Below are 17,645 nucleotides of genomic sequence, written 5' to 3' on the forward strand. Positions count from 1 at the left end.
TGTGTTTACTCGGTCTCTGATACCAGTTCAGTGTTGTCACTGCCGTCCTGACCACCATCAGCATAAGGAGGGGTTTGTGGCTAGCCCAGCACCCCTGTCCTGATCTCCATGGTGATCCTGGTTTTCTCCAACGTAGCCCACTGCCTGTCCTCACAGCACTCAGTGGACATAGGAACTGACACCACCAGTGTAGCTTCTGGCCTCAAGAGTCCCTCTGCCTGGGGAACAGCTTGAGCCCTTTGGCAGTCATTGCCTCTTTCATTTCTCACCCTTGTTATTTTAAACAGAAAAATCCCAGTAAGGTGGGTTTTCTGTGGTTCTGTTTTGGAATCCTAGGGTTGCCACGATAGACTTGGCAAATGTGTTTACTGAGTGCCAGGCACTGTTGTAAACACTTCTCTTAATATTCAATCCTTATAGCAATACAGTACTTTGAGGTAAGTTAATGGCTCCAGCTGGAACTGGAACTGGAAGCCCAGAAAGGTTAAGTAATTTACTCAGTGTCAGACAGCTGATAAGTAGTGGAGGCAGGACTTGTATTCAGGCAGTCTGCCTTCAGAACCTACATTCTTTTTTTTTTTTTAATGAATGCTCTTTTATTATTTTATTCATTCATTTTAGAGAGGAGAGAGAAGGAGGGGAGGAGCAGGAAGCATCAACTCCCATATGTACCTTGACCAGGTGAGCTCAGGGTTTCAAACCAGCGACCTCAGCATTCCAAGTTGATTCTTTATCCACTGCGCCACCACAGGTCAGACAGAACCTACATTCTTGACCTCTTAGCCAATAGTGAGTGAGACCTATTGAATTCTCACCCTAAAATGGCACTTTGTGGGTTCTATGTGGTCTTCGAAAGAGTCTTAGATCTTAACCCAATCTTGACTCCTTTCAAATTGGGAGGCAACAGAGCAAGACCTCCTCTTGCCTCTGTTCGAAGGAACTCATAGCTCCCTCTCGCTCAGGATCCTCCCCTGTCATCCCTCAGCTATCACATGGGCCTGTTGCTTGAGGGGAGATGGCTGCTCCCAAGCTGTTAATATTCAGTGTTTCTACTTTCCACTTTGTCCTAACCTTTGGTTCTAACCATCAACTCATAGCAGCTGCTTCTCACATGTGCCTGGATCTCAAAAAACAGAGGTGAGACCTTGTTGGGGATGGAAGCGGTGACTGGATGGCGGAGTGTTCCCGCTGTCTCTTAAGCCCCAAGGAGGGTAGGGCTAGCTGGAGGTGGGAAAGAAACCAAGGGACTGCCCAGTACCTCTCACCCACTCTGCCTGGCTGAGCTCTGGACAGGGCAGAGGCTCTTTCTTATCTCCTAAGTAGAATTTAATTAGATTGTAAAGGAAGAAAAAAAAATTAATCCCCTCCTGTGAACCTTCCAGAATCTAGGTCCCTGGTCTTTGAAAAGGCAGCATGTTTTTCAGGCCCCCATCCCATGACCTCTGACCCCTCCCAGCCCTGAAGACAGTAGCCTTACTCTGTCCTAGTGGTTCCTCCTTCCCAAAGTCCAGGTCACGGAGAATGCATGCTCAGGGGAGGACCCTTATGTACCTGGTCCTTGCTCACGAATCATTCCATCCCTCCCTGAAGCCCTTATGGTTCAGGCTTTAGCCCGAGGCTGCCCCCTGAGCCTACAGGCCTACCTTCTGGCCCTGACCCAGCCTGAACCTGATGAAAGCTGAGGAGAAGGATGTCTGGGCCTCTCTGGTGTGTTTTCCACACCTTTAACAGTTCCTGGATCCCCAGTGAAGTCTCGGTTTCCAGGTTAGAAACAAGCAGATTAGGTCCTTCAGGTTAGGGCCAGGTGAAGGGAGAGATCCCATGCTGCTTTTGAACGGCAGACTTCTCCTCCCGCCCAAGCCCCGTGTCCACTCTCCATGTGGGCTTTGGAGGGTATGAACCGGGGAGGGGGGTCCCCGAGAGGGCAGCACCCCCTGCCGTGAGCGGCAGGGACTGCGGTGTGAGGTAGAAGTAGGGGTCTAGGAACCCCAAGAGGCACGCAACGGGCACGAACCGCTCCCACCCCATGTCTGGCTTGGCGGAGTAGCTCCTGCGCAACGGGGTGGACGGGAAGCTGAGACTGCCCCGCTCCTACTCCCCTGTACCGGGGCGACATTTCCAGGCCCGCGGAGGCCAGGCCAGGCCAGGCAGGGAGGAGCCGGGCCGGGGGCGGCCGGGCAGGAAGCAGCGAGTACCTTCCGTTGCAGGAGAAGCAGGTGGCTGCAGTGCAGGCGGGGCCCCAGCCTTCCTGTGGGCGCCCGCCAGCTACTGTTTCTGCTCCGAGCTCCTCGGGCCACCCCGGCCGCCTGGCCTGACCCCATGGCCCAGACCCCAGACGGCATATCCTGTGAGCTGCGAGGTAAGCACTGGTCCTTCTTTCCTGCTTGGCTGGGAGGAAGCGGTGCCACCTCCAAACCAGAGGCCCACCCTGAGCCCTGGGTGCCCGGCAAGCGTTTCTGTGCTCCTTCCGACGGCTTGGTGCCCTGAGATCCCTCCCCTCCTTCCTTGCTGGCCCATAGATGAACACAGGCCCCTAGCCTGGTACAGGCCATGGGGATGAATGGGAGGCCATGGGAGGACTAAACTCAGCCAGCAGACTGCCCTTCCACAGGCGAGATCACCAGGTTCCTGTGGCCCAAGGAGGCAGAACTGCTACTGAAAACCTGGCTACCAGAGCGGGAAGGCGCTGAGCAAGGTCATGTCCTGGTACGGCAGGGGGCAGAGCCTGGGAAGGGGCCTGTGGCCCAAGCAGAAAGAGCTCCTAGCCCTGCGCAGGTATCAGACACTCCCCCCCCCCCCCCCAGGCACTGCTGCGATGGAGAGCCTACCTGCTCCACACGTGCCTCCCACTTCGGGTGAGTTAGTCCGAGAGCCTGACCGCCACCCACCTTGCCTTGCCCTGCAGCAGCTTCCTTGACAAGAGGGCTGCATCTGCAGCCCTGTCCCTCTTGTCCTTGTGGGCTCTGCCCTTCCAACAGCACTAGGCTCCTAGCAGCAGGCAGTACTGGAGTCTAGACCCATCTGACTCTGAGCTCCAGGCTACACAAAGGACTTGGCTCCCAGGAGGGTGGGGCTCAAGCCTGGGTCCAGGCTGATCCGAGCACTCCACAGGTGGACTGCACATTCAGCTACTTGGAGGTCCAGGCCATGGCGCTGCAGGAGACACCCCCTCAGGTAAGACCCTTAGTACCCACCAGGGCTGCCTTCACTTCCTCCTCCCCCGGCCCCCACACATAGAGTCCAGCCCAGCCACCTGCCCCTCCCCAGGTCACCTTTGAGCTCGAGTCCCTGCCTGAGCTGGTCCTGGAGTTTCCTGGTGTGGCTGCCCTGGAACAGTTGGCCCAGCATGTCGTCTCAGCCATCAAGAAGGTCTTTCCTCGCTCCACCCTTGGGTGAGGCCCAGCAACTGAAGGGGCTGACAGGAAAGGGGGGCAGCGGGGGGCAAGCTCTAGAGATACAAGTGGGTTGTTTTACATCCCAGAGGCTAGAAGTCCCTTGTCCCCTTCTCCTTTATCCCCGCCCCAGGAAGCTCTTCCGGAGTACCACACCTGCCTCCATGCTGGTTAGCTTGGAGAGAAGCAGTCCCTCAGAGGCCACCTCACCCAGTAGCCCCTGTGGTAAGGGCCATGGTGGGGCCACATGGGGCTTCCGGCCTATCCTTTCCTGCAGCCCAAACCCCTGGATGTGGAGGTCTCCTAAACTGAACAGCCTCCATTTGAGGTACAGCCATCACCCAGCTTGAGTCTGATCTTCCTTCATCTCTGCCCCTTTGTCTCTCTCCTCCCCCTCCCCCACCCCGTCATACCCCTGACACTTCCACAGGTGGCTTCTTGGAGACATACGAGGCTCTATGTGACTACAATGGCTTTCCTTTTCGAGAGGAGATTCAGTGGGTGAGGGGAGGGCCCTCTCTGGGGGGCTCTGGACACATCTGATCCCCATATGCATTGAGTCCCTCCCTGCTCCTTGTGGCCCCAAGACAGCTGGAGACACTTTCTTCCTGTTCAGGATGTAGACACCATTTACCATCGTCAGGGCTGCCGCCATTTCAGCCTAGGAGACTTCAGCCATCTGGGCAGTCGGTGTGTGGCCTGCCAGGACTGGGAAGGGAGGAAGATTCCATGACCCACATTCCTGGGCCTTAGCCTCTCCATGCAAGGGGATGCTGGGCCTGGGATCTGGCTAGAGGACCCTGAGCCCAGCCCCTGTCCCTTCTCCCAACCAGGGACCTGGCATTGAGTGTAGCTGCTCTGTCCTATAACCTGTGGTTCCGGTGTCTCTCCTGTGTGGACATGAAGCTGGTGAGAGTGTAGGGGCAGGGAGTGGTCAAGGGTGTGGGGACCAGGGTGCAGTCCACTGAGCCCCCACTCTGGTTCTTAGAGCCTTGAGGTCATGGAACAGATTCTGCACATGATGAGTCAATCATCCCACCTGGAGGAGCTGGTGCTGGAGACCTGTGGCCTGAAGGGGTAAGGGCAACAGGGAGGGCTTGAGGAGGGCAATCCAGGCAGTTGGGATTGGGAGGAGTTGGGAATCCAGACTCAGTCTCATGCCTGGGGTCTGGTTCCCAGAGACTTTGTCCGGCGACTGGCCCAGGCGCTCTCAGGGCACTCAAGCTCTGGGCTTCAGGAGCTCAGCCTGGCTGGGAACCTGCTGGATGACCGAGGTATGGCTGAGCCTGCGGAGCACTGGGGGTTGGTGCCAGAGAAGGTGACACCCATGAGGTTTGCCCCTATTGCCAGGCGTGGCTGCGCTCAGCAGATACCTAGAGCATCGACCTGGAGCCCTGCGGAGACTCAGCCTAGCGCAGACAGGGCTGACGCCACGAGGTAGGTGGAGCCACACACAGGGTTATGTTGGGAAATTGAGAGGGAAGGTTGGTCAGCCTGATCGCTGAGATACCCCTTCCTCCACCACCAGGAATGAAGGCTCTAGGCCGGGCACTGGCTTCCAATGCAGCCTTTGACTCTGCCCTGACCCATCTGGATCTTTCCGGGAACCCCGGGGCACTGGGAGCCTCGGAGGACAATGGGGTGAGTGGCTCTGTCTTTAGGGACAGTGATGGGGGGGGGATGCAGGATGGCAGAACGCTTTGGTGAAGCGATTCCTGACTCCTCCCTCCTTCCCATGCCATCCTGCCACAAGGGACTCCATAGTTTCCTGAGCCGTCCTAATGTTCTGACGTTCCTGAATCTTGCCGGCACTGACACCGCGCTGGACACTGTGAGAGGGTGGTCAGTGGGGGGAGGATGATCGCCGGGGTTGGTGGGCAGGCCTCAGGCCCGACGGTAAACTGGAGGGCAAGGCTGACGGGGAGGGCCCAGCGGGCCCAGCCCTCTGACCGATGCGGCCCACCCGCTCCTCCCGCAGCTCTTTGCCGCACTGTCCCGCGGCTGCTGCGCCAGCCTTACTCACCTCGACGCTTCGAGGAACGTCTTCTCCCGCACGTAAGGGGGGTGGGCGGGTTCGCAGCACGTCGAGTGGGGGGCGGGAGACTGCTGGGAGCCGCCTCCCTGCCGGAAGCCCACTCCTCTGCCCCCCCCCCCCCTAGGAAGTCTGGGGCTGCGCCTGCCGCGCTGCAACTCTTCCTGGGCCGTGCCGGGACGCTCCGACACCTGGGCCTGGCAGGCTGCAAGCTGCCCCCCGACGCGCTCAGGTGAGAGTCGCTGCCCATTTCCACGTACCCTGCCTGTGCCGCCACCACCCAGGCCAGGCCTCCAGTACCTCACTCCGCTCCTATCGGACCGGCACCTCCTCAGCATCCTGGCACCTCCTACTTTGTATTCGTTTGCGCCTCGGGGTTCCCCTGTTCCCAGTTCCTGCCACCCCATGTGACATCCTCTCTCAGGGCCCTTTTGGAAGGTCTCGCGCTAAACACGCACATGGGCGACCTGCATCTGGACCTCAGCGCTTGTGAGGTGAGCGCGGAGCCCCGACAGAGCGGGCAGTGGGCTCACACACTGGGAGTGGGGCTGCGGGAGCGCAGGGCCTTTGACCGCCAGATCCTGCCCACCTGTGGTCTGTTGGCCTGAGCACGCCCCGCCTTCCGCCTTCAGCTGCGCTCAGCGGGCGCTCAGGTGATACAGGACTTAGTGTGCGATGCTGGCGCCGTGAGCTCCCTGGATCTGTCGGATAATGGTGAGACTGCCGGGAAACTCACCCTGCCACCACCCATCCAATTCCCACTCCACCCCCATCCCCGCAGCTTTGCCTGTGCGTGACTCTAACCATCCCCAGGCTTCGGTTCGGACATGGTGACTCTGGTGCTGGCCATCGGGAGGAGTCGGTCCCTGCGACATGTGGCGCTTGGAAGGAACTTCAACGTCCGGTGCAAGTGAGCCCCCATCCCGCTCCCGAGCCTCCCAGACAGCGCCCCACAACCCGGCCCTTCCCCCCCCCCCCCGCCTCAACCTTAGCCCCTACCCACAGGGAGACCCTGGACGACGTCCTGCACCGGATTGTCCAGCTCATGCAGGACGACGACTGTGTGAGTTTATGGGACCACGCGGGATCCTCAGTCAATAGACCCCGTGACCCCTCTGACTCCTGCTGCCTCAGACCCTGTGACCCTTGCTGATCCCTGACTCCAACCAAAAATGGCTTTCTTTTAACTCCAGCCTCTGCAGTCCCTGTCTGTGGCTGAGTCGCGGCTGAAGCTGGGCGCCAGCGTCCTGCTTCGGGCCCTGGCCACCAATCCTAACCTGACAGCCCTGGATATCAGCGGCAACGCCATGGGGGACACGGGTGCCAAGATGCTAGCCAAGGCCCTTCGGGTTAACACCAGACTCCGGTGGGCGGGGTCAGCAGAGTGGGCCTGATAGGGAGGAGGGCGTGGCACGGAAGGGTTACTAGGCTAAGGGGTGGGGCTGAATGGTGGCGAATGGACTTGACCCGCGAGTTACTGAAGCCCCGCTCGGCCCAGGTCTGTGGTCTGGGACCGGAATCATACATCTGCTCTGGGCCTGCTGGACGTGGCGCAGGCCCTGGAGCAGAATCGAAGCCTGAAGGCCATGCCTCTGCCACTGACCGACGTGGCCCAGGCGCAGCGCAGCCGCCCGGAACTGACTGCACATGCAGTGCATCAGGTGGGGGGACCCTTCTCAGCTGCTCTGCTCTGTGTCCTGGCCCTGTCCCCCACCATTTATCACCATCCCTTGTCCCCAGATCCAAGCCTGTCTCTTGAGAAATAACCGCACCTCTTCTGCCAGCACCTCCTGCCTGCAGCCACTAGGTGTGGTCTCGAACCCCTCTGAGCAGGTCAGTGTCCACTTCCTAAACCTTGACTACAACCGGAAGAAAGGGGGATGGGGAGAGCTGTGGCACCCGAGAGCCTCCATGAGTCTGAAAGTCTAACTTTCCTGGGGTCAGGGTGCCTAAATCCTGCTGATCCAGACAATTCCGTCTCCTTGGATTGGAAAGGAACCAACCCCTCCTGAAATAGCTCCCCCAAATAACATCACTGACTGCCTTTTGAAAGCATTTAAATAGGCTCTCCTGTTAAAGATGAGAGGTATTTAAAAATCTTGCCTCAACCCTCCTCATCCCCTCCATTGTAGCACCATCTGTGACTTCCCATTCACAAGAGGGTTCCCTTCTCCTCTTCACTGACCTCTGTTGTGGCTAACCCAGTGACCCTTTTTCTAGCTTCATCTCCCTCCATGACTACCTCACCTTTGTGAGAAATGTTCCCCACCTCTCATTCCCAAATTCCACTTTTCTCCCTAGCTCTGGAGCCCAAGCATCTTGACCCAGACATCTGCAGGGGCTTCATATTCTATACATCCTCAAGTGATCTCATTATCTCCCACACACTCTTCTCTCCACCCTGGAGCCCAATCTCATTGGTGCCCTCACCCACCCACCAGGTGCCGTGGACAGAGATTTGGACCAGGCCTCTCCTGGCTGGAGTCTGCATAGACCTCCTTGGTTCGGCTCCTCATCCCCACCTAACACTCCTTTGTTCTCACTGGTTCTTCTCCCATGGTGCCTCACTCTCATTTTTTTTTTTTTTTGCACTTCCAGATGGATGGTGAACTGAGATTCTAAAACACAGACATGACTACCAGCTCCTTTCCTTCCTATTCTGTACTGTTAAGAAGTATATATAAAGTCCCTGCAATGAACCAAAGGAGACACTGCTCTCCCTCCTTGAACAGATAGGGTGGCCTGATGGCACTGGCTTCAGAACTTAGACCCTATTGGAGACCCTGGGAAGGAGGCAGCCAGGGGTTTGGGGACGGGAAGGGGACCAGACCAGGACTGATTTCTGATGTCCCTCAGGAAGTGAATGAACTGTGTCAGTCGGTGCAGGAGCATATGGAGCTGCTGGGCTGTAGGGCTGGACCCCAGGGTGAAGCTGCTGTGCACCAGGCCGAGGATGCCATCCAAAATGCCAACTTCTCTCTCAGTGTGAGCAAACCCTCCTGCTGTGAGGACCTTTCCCCCCTTAGCTAAGGTGTCACCTTCCAACTCCTGTTCCTTCTGGGCCTCCAGATCCTCCCCATTCTGTATGAAGCGGGAAGCTCCCCAAGCCATCGATGGCAGCTGCGGCAGAAGCTGGAGGACCTCCTGGGGCAGGTGGGAGAGGTCTGCCGCCAGGACATCCAGGTGAGATGGTACCCTTGCCCCAGCCCCACTTCCATATTCAGGCTTGATCCCATCCCATAGGCTTGACTGTGATGTCCCCTGAGTCAATATTCTGTGGGAGTTAGAGGCTCAAGCCATTTGGTCTGGGCCCTAGCCACAACCTCACCTTTGCCTAGGACTTTACTCAGAGCACACTGGACACAACAAGGAGCCTCTGCCCACAGATGCTGCAGGGACCCAGGTGGAGGGAGCAGCTAGAGGAGGTCCTGGTAGGCTCAAGGAGTCTCTCAGAGCTGCTCCCAGAGCACTTGCTGCAAGATGCCTTCTCTAGGCTCAGGTAGGCTGGATTGGGCAGGGCTGGGTAGGGCAGAGACAACATACTAACCCTTTCTTCTTGTCCTCAGGGACATGCGGCTATCAGTGACAGGGTCTTTGGCAGAGAACATTGTGGTTCAAGCTCTGGCAGGTCTGAGTGCAGCCCGGGATCAACTGGTAAGGGGAGACTGTACACACACACACACACACACACACACACACACACACTGCCTTGCAAGGGGTTCTTTAATGTCTTCCGAGGTCATAAAGCCCAGGGATATTTTAGGGCTCCCTTAGCACTGATGAGACTATGGCTGGGGCCCTACCTGCCCATCTTTAGGGTACCTAATATTGCAGGTGGAGAGTCTGGCCCAGCAGACAACAGTGGCAATGCCCTCTGCCATACCAGCCCTGGAAGAAGACCAGCCTACCCCCTTTGGGTCTGGGGAACTGGAAGGACTTTTCTTCTTTGAGGAGAAGGAAAAGAAGGATGGAGAGGGGCAGAAGGTAGGTGGGGCCAGAACTCTGGGCCTGGAGACCTAATCTTTCCATCTTGTTCTGGCATGTGGAAGGTGGGGGATGCAGCTCTCTGGCCTCAGGCCTAGTTTGTGCCTTCCCCAACAGGATGGCAGCCCTCCACAGCAATGTCCTGAGTCCAAACACTGTCTTCACCTGGCTCTCTCCACTCACAGTAAGTCAGGGCCTGGGGGGAAGGGAGTCACTGAGCTGGGCTGAAGTTCCATTAGACCTGGATACTTGGTTACATTCATTCAGCTCTGTTGTCCCAGAAACTCCCTGACCCTTGCCTAGACCAGGTTAGGGACCCCTGCACCTTGCAAGGTTGAGGTCCGCTGTAGTCAGATAGCATGGAGTGAGACCTGAGCAGAACAGGGGCCAGGACACTGTCTCCACAGACAACCCCCCCCCCGCACCTCCACCCGCCTACCAGCCAGCCACCCAGCCCCACTTTTCTACCCCAAGACGCGCATGCTTGGCGGCAGTGCGGATGAGCGCCACTCATGGCCGCGCTCAGTACCATGGACAGCGGCGGGGAGGGGCTGGCTGGGGGGAGGGGAGCGGGCGGCGTTGCCGGGCCCCTCCCCGCACCCTGGGCGGGTCCCCCGCCGCCCTAGCGCCGCCACTGCCACCTCCTGAAGCTCCGAGCTCTGTGCTTTTCTGGTGCTCTCCCCTCAGGTGCTGCTGAGGAACCGGAGCCCGAGCTGGCGGCTCCTGGGGAGGATGCGGAGCCGCAGGCGGGCCCATCTGCACGCGGCTCTCCAAGCCCCGCTGCTCCCGGGCTCCCGGCCGGCCCGCTGCCTCGCATGGACCTGCCACCCTCCGGACAGCCTCTGCGCCATCCGACTAGGGCCCGGCCACGGCCTCGGCGCCAGCACCACCATCGCCCGCCGCCTGGGGGCCCCCAGGTGAGCACCCTCCCCCCACTCGAATTGGGGGTCGCAAGTGGCCCCTTTGCTCCTCACAGATGATGGTGGGCAAGGAGGTGGGGTTGTAGGTGCCCAAGATCACCAGGTCATTTGGCCACGTCCTGGCTTCTTACTGGCCACCCCTCACCCCAGGCCATACACAAGTGGGGTCGTGGGTATGTGGGCTTCATGAAAGGTGTACCTGGGTGTAGGACTCTGCCTCAGGTTGGCCTGCTGCATGGGTGGATGTGCAAAAGAGGATGGCTGTCTTATCCAGCATCCCCAGGGTTATTGAGATATTGGGCTCTCCGACTGCGGGGACAATCCTGTCTACTGTACATCTGGCCAGTGTAGGTGTAGGGAGATGTGTGGACGGGGTACTGGTGGGGTAGTGGGCACAGGGCATAAGGGGAGGAGCTGGCTTGAGCCCCCCCCCCCCCAGGGTCTGACGCAGCAGGCCATGCCGCTGAGCAGCAGCAAGCCGGGTGGGGTGGGGGTGGGGGATACTGCAGGAAACTGTTTGGAGCAGAGCGGGTGGCAGGTGAGAACCTGTGACCCAGAGGATGCGTGGGCTCCAGCCTGCTGGTGACCAGGTGGGTGGTTCAAGTGTGTAGGATTCTCCATGGGACAATGATGGGTGTATGCTGTTTGTGTATCCAGGGTAAGGGGATATGTGAAATCAGTATTTCTGCTCGCTAGTTGGACAAGGAGAAAGCTTGTATGTCATCAGCCCCCTAGAGTCGCCCTAGTTCCCAGGACCTGGAGTTGCCCAGGGCAGACTGTTGAACAAGGGAGGTGGGGAGAAGTCACAGTTGCACTCAGCCTTAACCCCTGACCATGTGGTGTCCCCCAGGTGCCCCCGGCCTTGCCGCAGGAGGGGAATGGACTCAGTGCCCGTGTAGACGAGGGCGTGGAGGAATTCTTCTCCAAAAGGCTGATCCAGCAGGATCGCCTGTGAGTGTGGGGCAGTTGCAGGGGGTGGGAGAGGGTGGGCTGCTCCATAGGCCTTCCTGCTTATTGTTGGCTGTTCCCACAGCTGGGCCCTTGAGGAGGACCCAGCCACTGAAGGTGGTACCACCCCGGTTCCCCGTACACTGCGAAAGAAGCTGGGCACCCTCTTTGCCTTCAAGAAGCCTCGTTCAACCCGGGGGCCACGGCCTGAACTAGAGACCAGCCCTGGGGCAGCTCCCCGCACTCGAAAAACCACACTTGGGGATCTGCTGCGGCCACCAGCCCGTCCTGGCCGGGGGGAGGAACCTGGTGGGGCTGAAGGGGGCACCAGCAGCCCGGACCCTGCCCGCAGGAGCCGGCCTCGCTACACTCGGGAAAGCAAGGCTTACTCAATGATACTGCTACCTGCTGAGGAGGAAGAAGCAACGTTGGGTGCCAGACCTGACAAGGTGAGGCCTGGTGATAGGGGTGAGGGCTCTGCTGGAACAGGGCAATGAGCTCTCTCCTCATGCCGGCATCTGTCCCCAGAGGCGGCCCCTGGAGCGAGGAGACACAGAGATGGCCCCATCTTTTGAACAGCGGGTACAAGTGATGTTGCAGAGGATTGGTGTGAGCAGAGGCAGCGGGAGTGCCGAAGGCAAGAGAAAACAAGTAAGTTGGGAAGGACACAAGTGCCAAGTGAGGGGGCAGGTGATGTGTGGCTTGTGGCAGTCTGTGAGTGATGTGTGACCAGGGTGAGCTTCATCACACACAGGTCTGTCCGTCCCACACACCCTCCTCAAAATAGTGATCAGCTTCAACCATTCTTCCCTCTTAGCTTCTGCCCTGGCCCTGGCCCAGGCCCCTGATATCTCCTCCTTGGAGCTATGATGGTCCTTTCGCTATGATCTAACAGAAATCTGAATTTCGAAACAGCAAGTTGTCCAGGGGCTTCCTCTCAAGCCTCTGCCCTGACTCCTAACCATGCCTCAGGGCCCTATGGGGTCTCAGCCCTGGTCACTGCTTTCTTCTCACTGCTCTCCACTCCTGGTTGCAAATCAGAGCCTCTGCACGTTTCTGTCTGGAACATTTCCCTGACCCACTTCCCTTATCACCACCCACAGGTTATACCAGGTTCCTCTTTATGCACCCCTGCATTTCCCTGTGGGCCTTCCCTGACTCTCTTCCATGGTCATACTTCTAATGCCACTCTAATCACAGTCCCTAATAAGAACTACAGTATAGAAAGTGAATCAGAGAATTAAGAACACATTATTTGTATGTCTGTGCATGCATATGGATGCAGGTGTTAACTGTCCACCACCCCAGACTGTACTTTAAGGACTCAGTTTGCCATGTTGTTGCCCAGCCCATATTTAGCAGCAGTTATAAGAACAAGAATGGGCCTTGGCCACTTAGCTCAGTAGTAGTGTTGGCCCAGTGTGTGGATGTTCCAGGTTCAATTCCCAGTCAGGGCACACAGGAGATGCAATCATCTGCTTCTGCATCCCTCCACCTCCCCTCTCTTTTCCCCTCTTGCAGCCATGGCTCATTGGAGTAAGTTGGCCTTGGGCACTGAGGGTGGCTTTATGACCTCAACTCAGGCACTAAAATAGCTCAGTTGTCAAGCAATGGAGCAACAACCTTAGATGGGCAGAGCATCCCCAGTAGGGGGCTTGCCAGGTGGATCCTAGTCAGGGTGCATGCGGGAATCTGTTTCTCTGCCTCCCCACTTTTTACTTAGGAAAAAACATTTTTAAATAATAAAGGACAAGTGTGAACAAAAGAACAAGGCTAGGGTGAGGTTGGTGCAGGGCTAAACTGACTTCCATTTCCTACAGAGCAAAGATGGAGAGATCAAGAAGGCTGGCTCGGATGGTAAGTGGAACCTGGGATAGGGCAGTACATTTTGGGGGGTGGGGTACAATCCTCAGAGATAACTCCCCAAGGCACTTGTGATCCTGGGGGAGAATGGGGAGAGGCCAGGCTTTGCTACCACCCCCAAGGTCTGATGCCTTAAGCTCCCAGCCCCATTTTGCAGGTGACATTATGGATAGTTCCTCGGAGGCCCCTCCCATCTCGATCAAGTCCCGCACCCATTCTGTGTCTGCCGGTGAGTGAGGGCGACAGTGTGTGTTGGGGGATATGCAGGGACAGATAGGAGGGGGTCACACCATTGGTCAAGCTCACTTCCAATGCTTGGCGCAGGTCTTGGCTGACACCCTTTTCCCTGTAGACCCCACATGCAGACCTGGGCCAGGAAGCCAGGGGCCTGAGTCTGCCATTTGGAAGACACTGGGACAACAGCTGAATGCAGAGCTTAGGAGCCGTGGTTGGGGCCAACAGGATGGTCCAGGCCCCCCTTCCCCTTGTCCCAGCCCCCGAAAAGCCAGCCCCTCGCCAGACAGCCTGGGCCTCCCAGAGGATCCATGCTTGGGCCCCAGAAGTGAAGGTAAAATGGGCACACTAGCCCCCACCTCAATACTGGGTTGGGGACTGGAAGAGTCCCTACTGGAAATTTAGCTCCCTTGGGGACCCTGGAAGTGGGAGGCAAGGGCTGAACTGGGGGCAGCTGTTGGAACCATACCCTGATACCCAGGCCTCCCCTAGATGGCCAGCTGAGGCCGAGGCCTCTCTCGGCAGGGCGACGAGCAGTGTCTGTGCATGAGGACCAGCTCCACGCCCCTGTTGGTGAGGGGAGACGCCTCCATGTGTGCTTGAGTGCAGGAGATGGGGAAGGGTGGGCTCCAGGTCTCCCTTCCTGGCTCTAGTCCTTGGAGGGAGCCTCAGGTGGTATGAGAGGTGAGAAATTAGGAAGTAAGGGTTTGGGGCCCATCCAAGTAGGCCTGGTTCCACTTCCAAAACAGCCACCTCTGCCAGGGGTGGGAAGACACAGAGAAAGGAAGGAGGCTCTGAAGGCAACAGTGTACGCGTGTGTGTGTGTCTGTGTGTACCAATGCACAGGGGGTGTGGGGAGGGTGGAAGGTTGGGGACAGGCAGCACACCTTGACACTTCACGCCTTTCTGTGTTTCTTAGAACGGCCCTTGCGGCTGCAGCGCTCCCCTGTCCTCAAGCGAAGGCCAAAGCTTGAGGCACCCCAGTCACCAAGCCTAGGTAAGAAGGGGCTGGGCCAACTGTTAGGGCAGCAGGACTGCTCAATCCAATTCTGACTTTCTTCTCCCCCTTTCCTTTTGTAGGATCTAGCCTTGGAGCCGAGCCTCTGCCCCCACAGCAAACAGAGCTCCCCAGCCCTGAGCAGAGTCCACCTTCCCCAGCCACAGACCAAAGAGACGGCGGCCCCAAGCCCTGACCCTCTCCTGCCGCATGAGATTATTTTATTAAAAAATCCAAAGGAAGCAGAGTGTGGAGCAGTTTGTCCCCTGACAAGCAGGAACCTGTACGCACATAGTCTCCCACATGGTCACATGACCTTCACACTTGCGTTTGCTCCAGTTCTGACTGCGGCTCCATCAGAAAGTGAAAGGCCCAGGCCAGGAGCTGCGGGGGGAGCCTGGGAAGAGAACCAAGGTTATAGGACAATGAAGACTGGGACTGGTGACCAAGAGAATGGGGGCAGCCCCAGGCACTCACTTGGCAGCTTGGACCTGGGCACAGAGGGAAGTGCAGGGTGGGTCGTACTCATACTGAAAGGCGGAACCATCACGATGCTTCTTTGGAGGGTCCTAAAGAGGATGGGGTGTCTGAAGAGGGGCTAACAAGAACCCCTAACCCCATCAAAGGCTTCCTCAACCCCTCTTCCACCTCTATCCAAGGTCCACCTCATTCTACCCTTCAGTTGTAGAGGGGCTATGCTCACCCAGACAGGACTGGACTCCAGGACTTCCTTGGTGGTTCTTATCCTTGGAAAATGCTGCGAGTTCTTGGGGAGCAACCCTAGTTCCTTGAACTGTAGTCTAGATTTCTGGGGCTGGGGCCTGGTCACATGGGCCTGATGTGGATTGGGGATGTGACCAAGAGGTGACAGACTTGTGGTGCAGCTCAGGAGTGGGGAGTTGGGTACATGGCTGGGGGGTGGGGAACTGGGGAGGACGAGGCCAGGGGCCGAGGAGATGGCTGGTAGGGGCTGGGAGCTGCTCTTCTGTTCTGTGTCTGGAGCAGCCAAGGGCAGGGCAGGCAGAAGGCTGACACTGGCACCACTTTCCTCTGATAACATGCAGCTGGGTAAGGCAGGAGGTCCTGGGGAGAAGGGGACTCACTGTGGGCACAGCCCTCTCAACTCAGACCAGCTGAATGGCCTGTGACCTTAGGCAGGCCTGCAAGAACCATGTTCATCCTTTTCATAGCATCCTGTGTAGCCCAGGCAGTGAGTGCTTGTAGCTTTAGCACCACCTTACCTGAGGAACTGAGTGAGGAAGGAGTGGGGGTCAGGGTTAGCGACAGGTCCTGAAGAGCCGGGTCTGGTGGGGGGAGCTCAGGACCTAGCGGTCAGGAAAGGCATGTCAGCACTGTGGGCACCAGGCCCCCAGGTATTCTCCTCTGGACCTCTCCAGTCTTCCTTACCTTGTGTCTTCTGACCTGGGCCCAGAGAGTTCAGGATTAGCTGGTCATTCTCAGATATGTGGAGCCATAGGCTGGGGACAGTATACACAGATTCTTCCTGTGGAAGTGAATTGTCAGTCTGGTCCTTGCCCAACTCCCTACCCTGACATTTCCCAAAGAAAACCCTAGACTGACCATGGCCAAGTGACTTGAGGCAGCCCAACGGGTGAGCGGGGGTGCTGTGCAAGTGCCTGACAGCATCAGACAGCTCTCAGCCAGGCGCACTAGTGCCCCCTGATGCTCCTGTTCTTCTCTATCTTCATCCAGAAGTTGGGACAGTGAAAGGCCTGGGGTCAGAGGAGCAGGGGATGGGCTGAAGTTCAAAGAAGAGGAAGGGGCCTGACCTGTGGTGGCGCAGTAGATAAAGCGTCGACCGGGAAATGGTCAAGGCACATATAGGAGTTGATGCTTCCAGCTCCTCCCCCTTCTCTCTCTCTGTCTCTCTCTCCTCTCTCTCCCTCTCTGTCTCCCTGTCTGTCTCCCTCTCTCTCTCCTCTCTAAAAATGAATAAAATTAAAAAAAATAAAAAATAAATTAAAAAAAAGAAGAAGAGGAAGGGCAGGGTGGGTGGGGAAGAGGGCTCATTAAAGCAGGAGGTGACGGCTGGAGAGTCACTCTACAGAAAGATAGGGTGAACCCCTACAAGTACCTGCACTGGAGGAAGTGGATTCTGAAAGGTTCTCCCTACAGAAACAGGAAACAGGCCTGAGGAACAATCCTGAGGCCTGTCAACACATTTGCCATCCTCTAACCAAGCCACACCTCACCGAACCCAACCCCAGACTCACTCCAAGTAGTCTTTGAGCTTTTTCTGCACGTCTGGGTCCTGGTTGCTAAGAAAAAGGTGGTGATAAGCAGTCAGTGTTACTACGGGCCCAAGCCCTTACACCTAAAAGGCCTATGCCAACACCAGCCAGGCCTGGGAGGGAGAACAGTTGGAAGGTGGAGGCATCACTTACCAGCCAGTCACCCAATCCCGGGGCTGCTCCATGGGCATTAGGCTAAAGCGCTGCACCTGGAGATAGAACTCAGAGGGCTGGAGGAGTTCAGGGACGGGTCTCAGGAACTGTCACGAAGAATGAGGCCCAGTAACCCGCCCAAGCCAGTCTCACCACTCACCGCGCCGCCCTCGCCCACTTGGATTCGAACCCCGCAGTCTTGCAACAGCAGCAGTCGGCCTTCAGCCCCTCGGAAACCAAACTCCTTGTCTTCCCTGCGGTGAGCGCGACCCTCACAGCCTCACCCGCGGGAACAGACCCGTCCGCCCGGGGCCCGCCCACCTCGGGCTCAAGCCTCGACCTTCCCGCTGGGTTCAAATCTCCTTTCTCACCAGTCCGAGGAGTTCAGGGCTTCTCGCGTCACCAGGCATCGGATACTGTGGGACCCGTCGGATACAAGCAGCGTGGCCTCGACATCAGGGGCGCGGGACGGGCCCGGGGCCACGGCATCCTGCAACACCTGACAACAGCGACAGGCGTCAACCCCACGGTCCTGGGACCCCACCCTGGTCTCCCGGCCCTCGAGAGGGTGAGGGGACTCACCTGGAGAAGCTGCCCCGCCCGTGGGCTTGAGAGTGTTCCTGACCCAAGGACCAGCTCTCTAATCCAGGGTCGTAGGACGACACTCCTCAAGCCTGCCATTCCCGAAGAGGAATTTAGCAGAGCGCCGCTCGCCCGGGTTTCGCGCGAGCGCTCCGACTCCGCCTCTGCCTTTCGTCGGAAAAGGAAGTGCACCACTGCTTGGCGGGAGCTGAGATCGAAGCTCCGCCCACGTGCATGCCCGCGCTTGCGCACTAGCGCGTACTGCTCGGTAGTTTGTGTGCAGACTCT

At 57.7% G+C, this 17,645-nt stretch overlaps 2 protein-coding genes across 9 annotated transcripts; one reads left to right on the forward strand and one right to left on the reverse strand.

Moving 5' to 3' along the window:
- The first annotated feature begins 2,228 nt into the window (after nucleotides 1-2,228).
- Nucleotides 2,229-14,612, forward strand: CARMIL2 (capping protein regulator and myosin 1 linker 2). 4 transcript variants are annotated; one of them, XM_066242521.1, is made up of 39 exons: nucleotides 2,229-2,359; nucleotides 2,612-2,706; nucleotides 2,805-2,855; nucleotides 3,112-3,174; nucleotides 3,268-3,392; nucleotides 3,526-3,617; nucleotides 3,823-3,893; nucleotides 4,009-4,082; nucleotides 4,226-4,301; nucleotides 4,381-4,469; nucleotides 4,572-4,666; nucleotides 4,743-4,829; nucleotides 4,921-5,033; nucleotides 5,146-5,223; nucleotides 5,371-5,447; nucleotides 5,552-5,656; nucleotides 5,849-5,918; nucleotides 6,057-6,138; nucleotides 6,238-6,334; nucleotides 6,430-6,487; nucleotides 6,618-6,799; nucleotides 6,923-7,085; nucleotides 7,165-7,257; nucleotides 8,281-8,409; nucleotides 8,494-8,607; nucleotides 8,763-8,923; nucleotides 8,991-9,078; nucleotides 9,259-9,408; nucleotides 9,526-9,592; nucleotides 10,096-10,325; nucleotides 11,179-11,279; nucleotides 11,362-11,725; nucleotides 11,805-11,927; nucleotides 13,097-13,133; nucleotides 13,297-13,368; nucleotides 13,492-13,707; nucleotides 13,866-13,946; nucleotides 14,293-14,370; nucleotides 14,454-14,612. In XM_066242521.1, the coding sequence occupies exons 1-39, from the start codon at nucleotides 2,320-2,322 to the stop codon at nucleotides 14,564-14,566; spliced, it is 4,200 nt and encodes a 1,399-aa protein (XP_066098618.1). In that variant the 5' UTR covers nucleotides 2,229-2,319; the 3' UTR covers nucleotides 14,567-14,612. The 4 variants fall into 4 exon arrangements, with proteins under 4 accessions (XP_066098618.1, XP_066098620.1, XP_066098621.1 ...); XM_066242523.1 differs by having other exon boundaries at nucleotides 13,899-13,946; XM_066242524.1 differs by having other exon boundaries at nucleotides 8,811-8,923.
- On the reverse strand, nucleotides 14,578-17,605 carry ACD (ACD shelterin complex subunit and telomerase recruitment factor). 5 transcript variants are annotated; one of them, XM_066242529.1, is made up of 12 exons: nucleotides 17,358-17,605; nucleotides 17,147-17,274; nucleotides 16,936-17,029; nucleotides 16,776-16,852; nucleotides 16,605-16,649; nucleotides 16,466-16,500; nucleotides 15,952-16,103; nucleotides 15,778-15,874; nucleotides 15,612-15,695; nucleotides 15,074-15,453; nucleotides 14,848-14,939; nucleotides 14,578-14,767 (listed from the first exon to the last, which is right to left on the reverse strand). In XM_066242529.1, exons 1-12 carry the CDS (start codon nucleotides 17,454-17,456, stop codon nucleotides 14,689-14,691), a joined length of 1,362 nt encoding a protein of 453 aa, XP_066098626.1. In that variant the 5' UTR covers nucleotides 17,457-17,605; the 3' UTR covers nucleotides 14,578-14,688. The 5 variants fall into 5 exon arrangements, with proteins under 5 accessions (XP_066098626.1, XP_066098625.1, XP_066098624.1 ...); XM_066242528.1 differs by having other exon boundaries at nucleotides 15,952-16,160; XM_066242527.1 differs by lacking the exon at nucleotides 16,936-17,029 and having other exon boundaries at nucleotides 14,632-14,767; nucleotides 15,952-16,160; nucleotides 16,776-16,831; nucleotides 17,358-17,481.
- Between the last annotated feature and the right edge of the window lie 40 nt (nucleotides 17,606-17,645).

Source organism: Saccopteryx bilineata, chromosome 9 (assembly GCF_036850765.1).
Source record: "Saccopteryx bilineata isolate mSacBil1 chromosome 9, mSacBil1_pri_phased_curated, whole genome shotgun sequence".
Classification (NCBI taxonomy): domain Eukaryota; kingdom Metazoa; phylum Chordata; class Mammalia; order Chiroptera; family Emballonuridae; genus Saccopteryx; species Saccopteryx bilineata.

What these genes read in the sequence shown, in the direction of transcription:
- CARMIL2 (XM_066242521.1), top strand. Translation starts at nt 2,320, where the DNA reads ATGGCCCAGACCCCAGACGGCATATCCTGTGAGCTGCGAG. An exon ending in GATGCCTTCTCTAGGCTCAG is followed by an intron (nt 8,924 to 8,990) that starts GTAGGCTGGATT and finishes TCTTGTCCTCAG; the next exon opens with GGACATGCGGCTATCAGTGA. An exon ending in AGGATGGAGAGGGGCAGAAG is followed by an intron (nt 9,409 to 9,525) that starts GTAGGTGGGGCC and finishes CTTCCCCAACAG; the next exon opens with GATGGCAGCCCTCCACAGCA.
- ACD (XM_066242528.1), bottom strand. Translation starts at nt 17,456, where the DNA reads ATGGCAGGCTTGAGGAGTGTCGTCCTACGACCCTGGATTAGAGAGCTG. An exon ending in CCTCAAGTCACTTGGCCATG is followed by an intron (nt 15,875 to 15,951) that starts GTCAGTCTAGGG and finishes TCACTTCCACAG; the next exon opens with GAAGAATCTGTGTATACTGT. An exon ending in GCCCAGGTCCAAGCTGCCAA is followed by an intron (nt 14,768 to 14,847) that starts GTGAGTGCCTGG and finishes TTCTCTTCCCAG; the next exon opens with GCTCCCCCCGCAGCTCCTGG.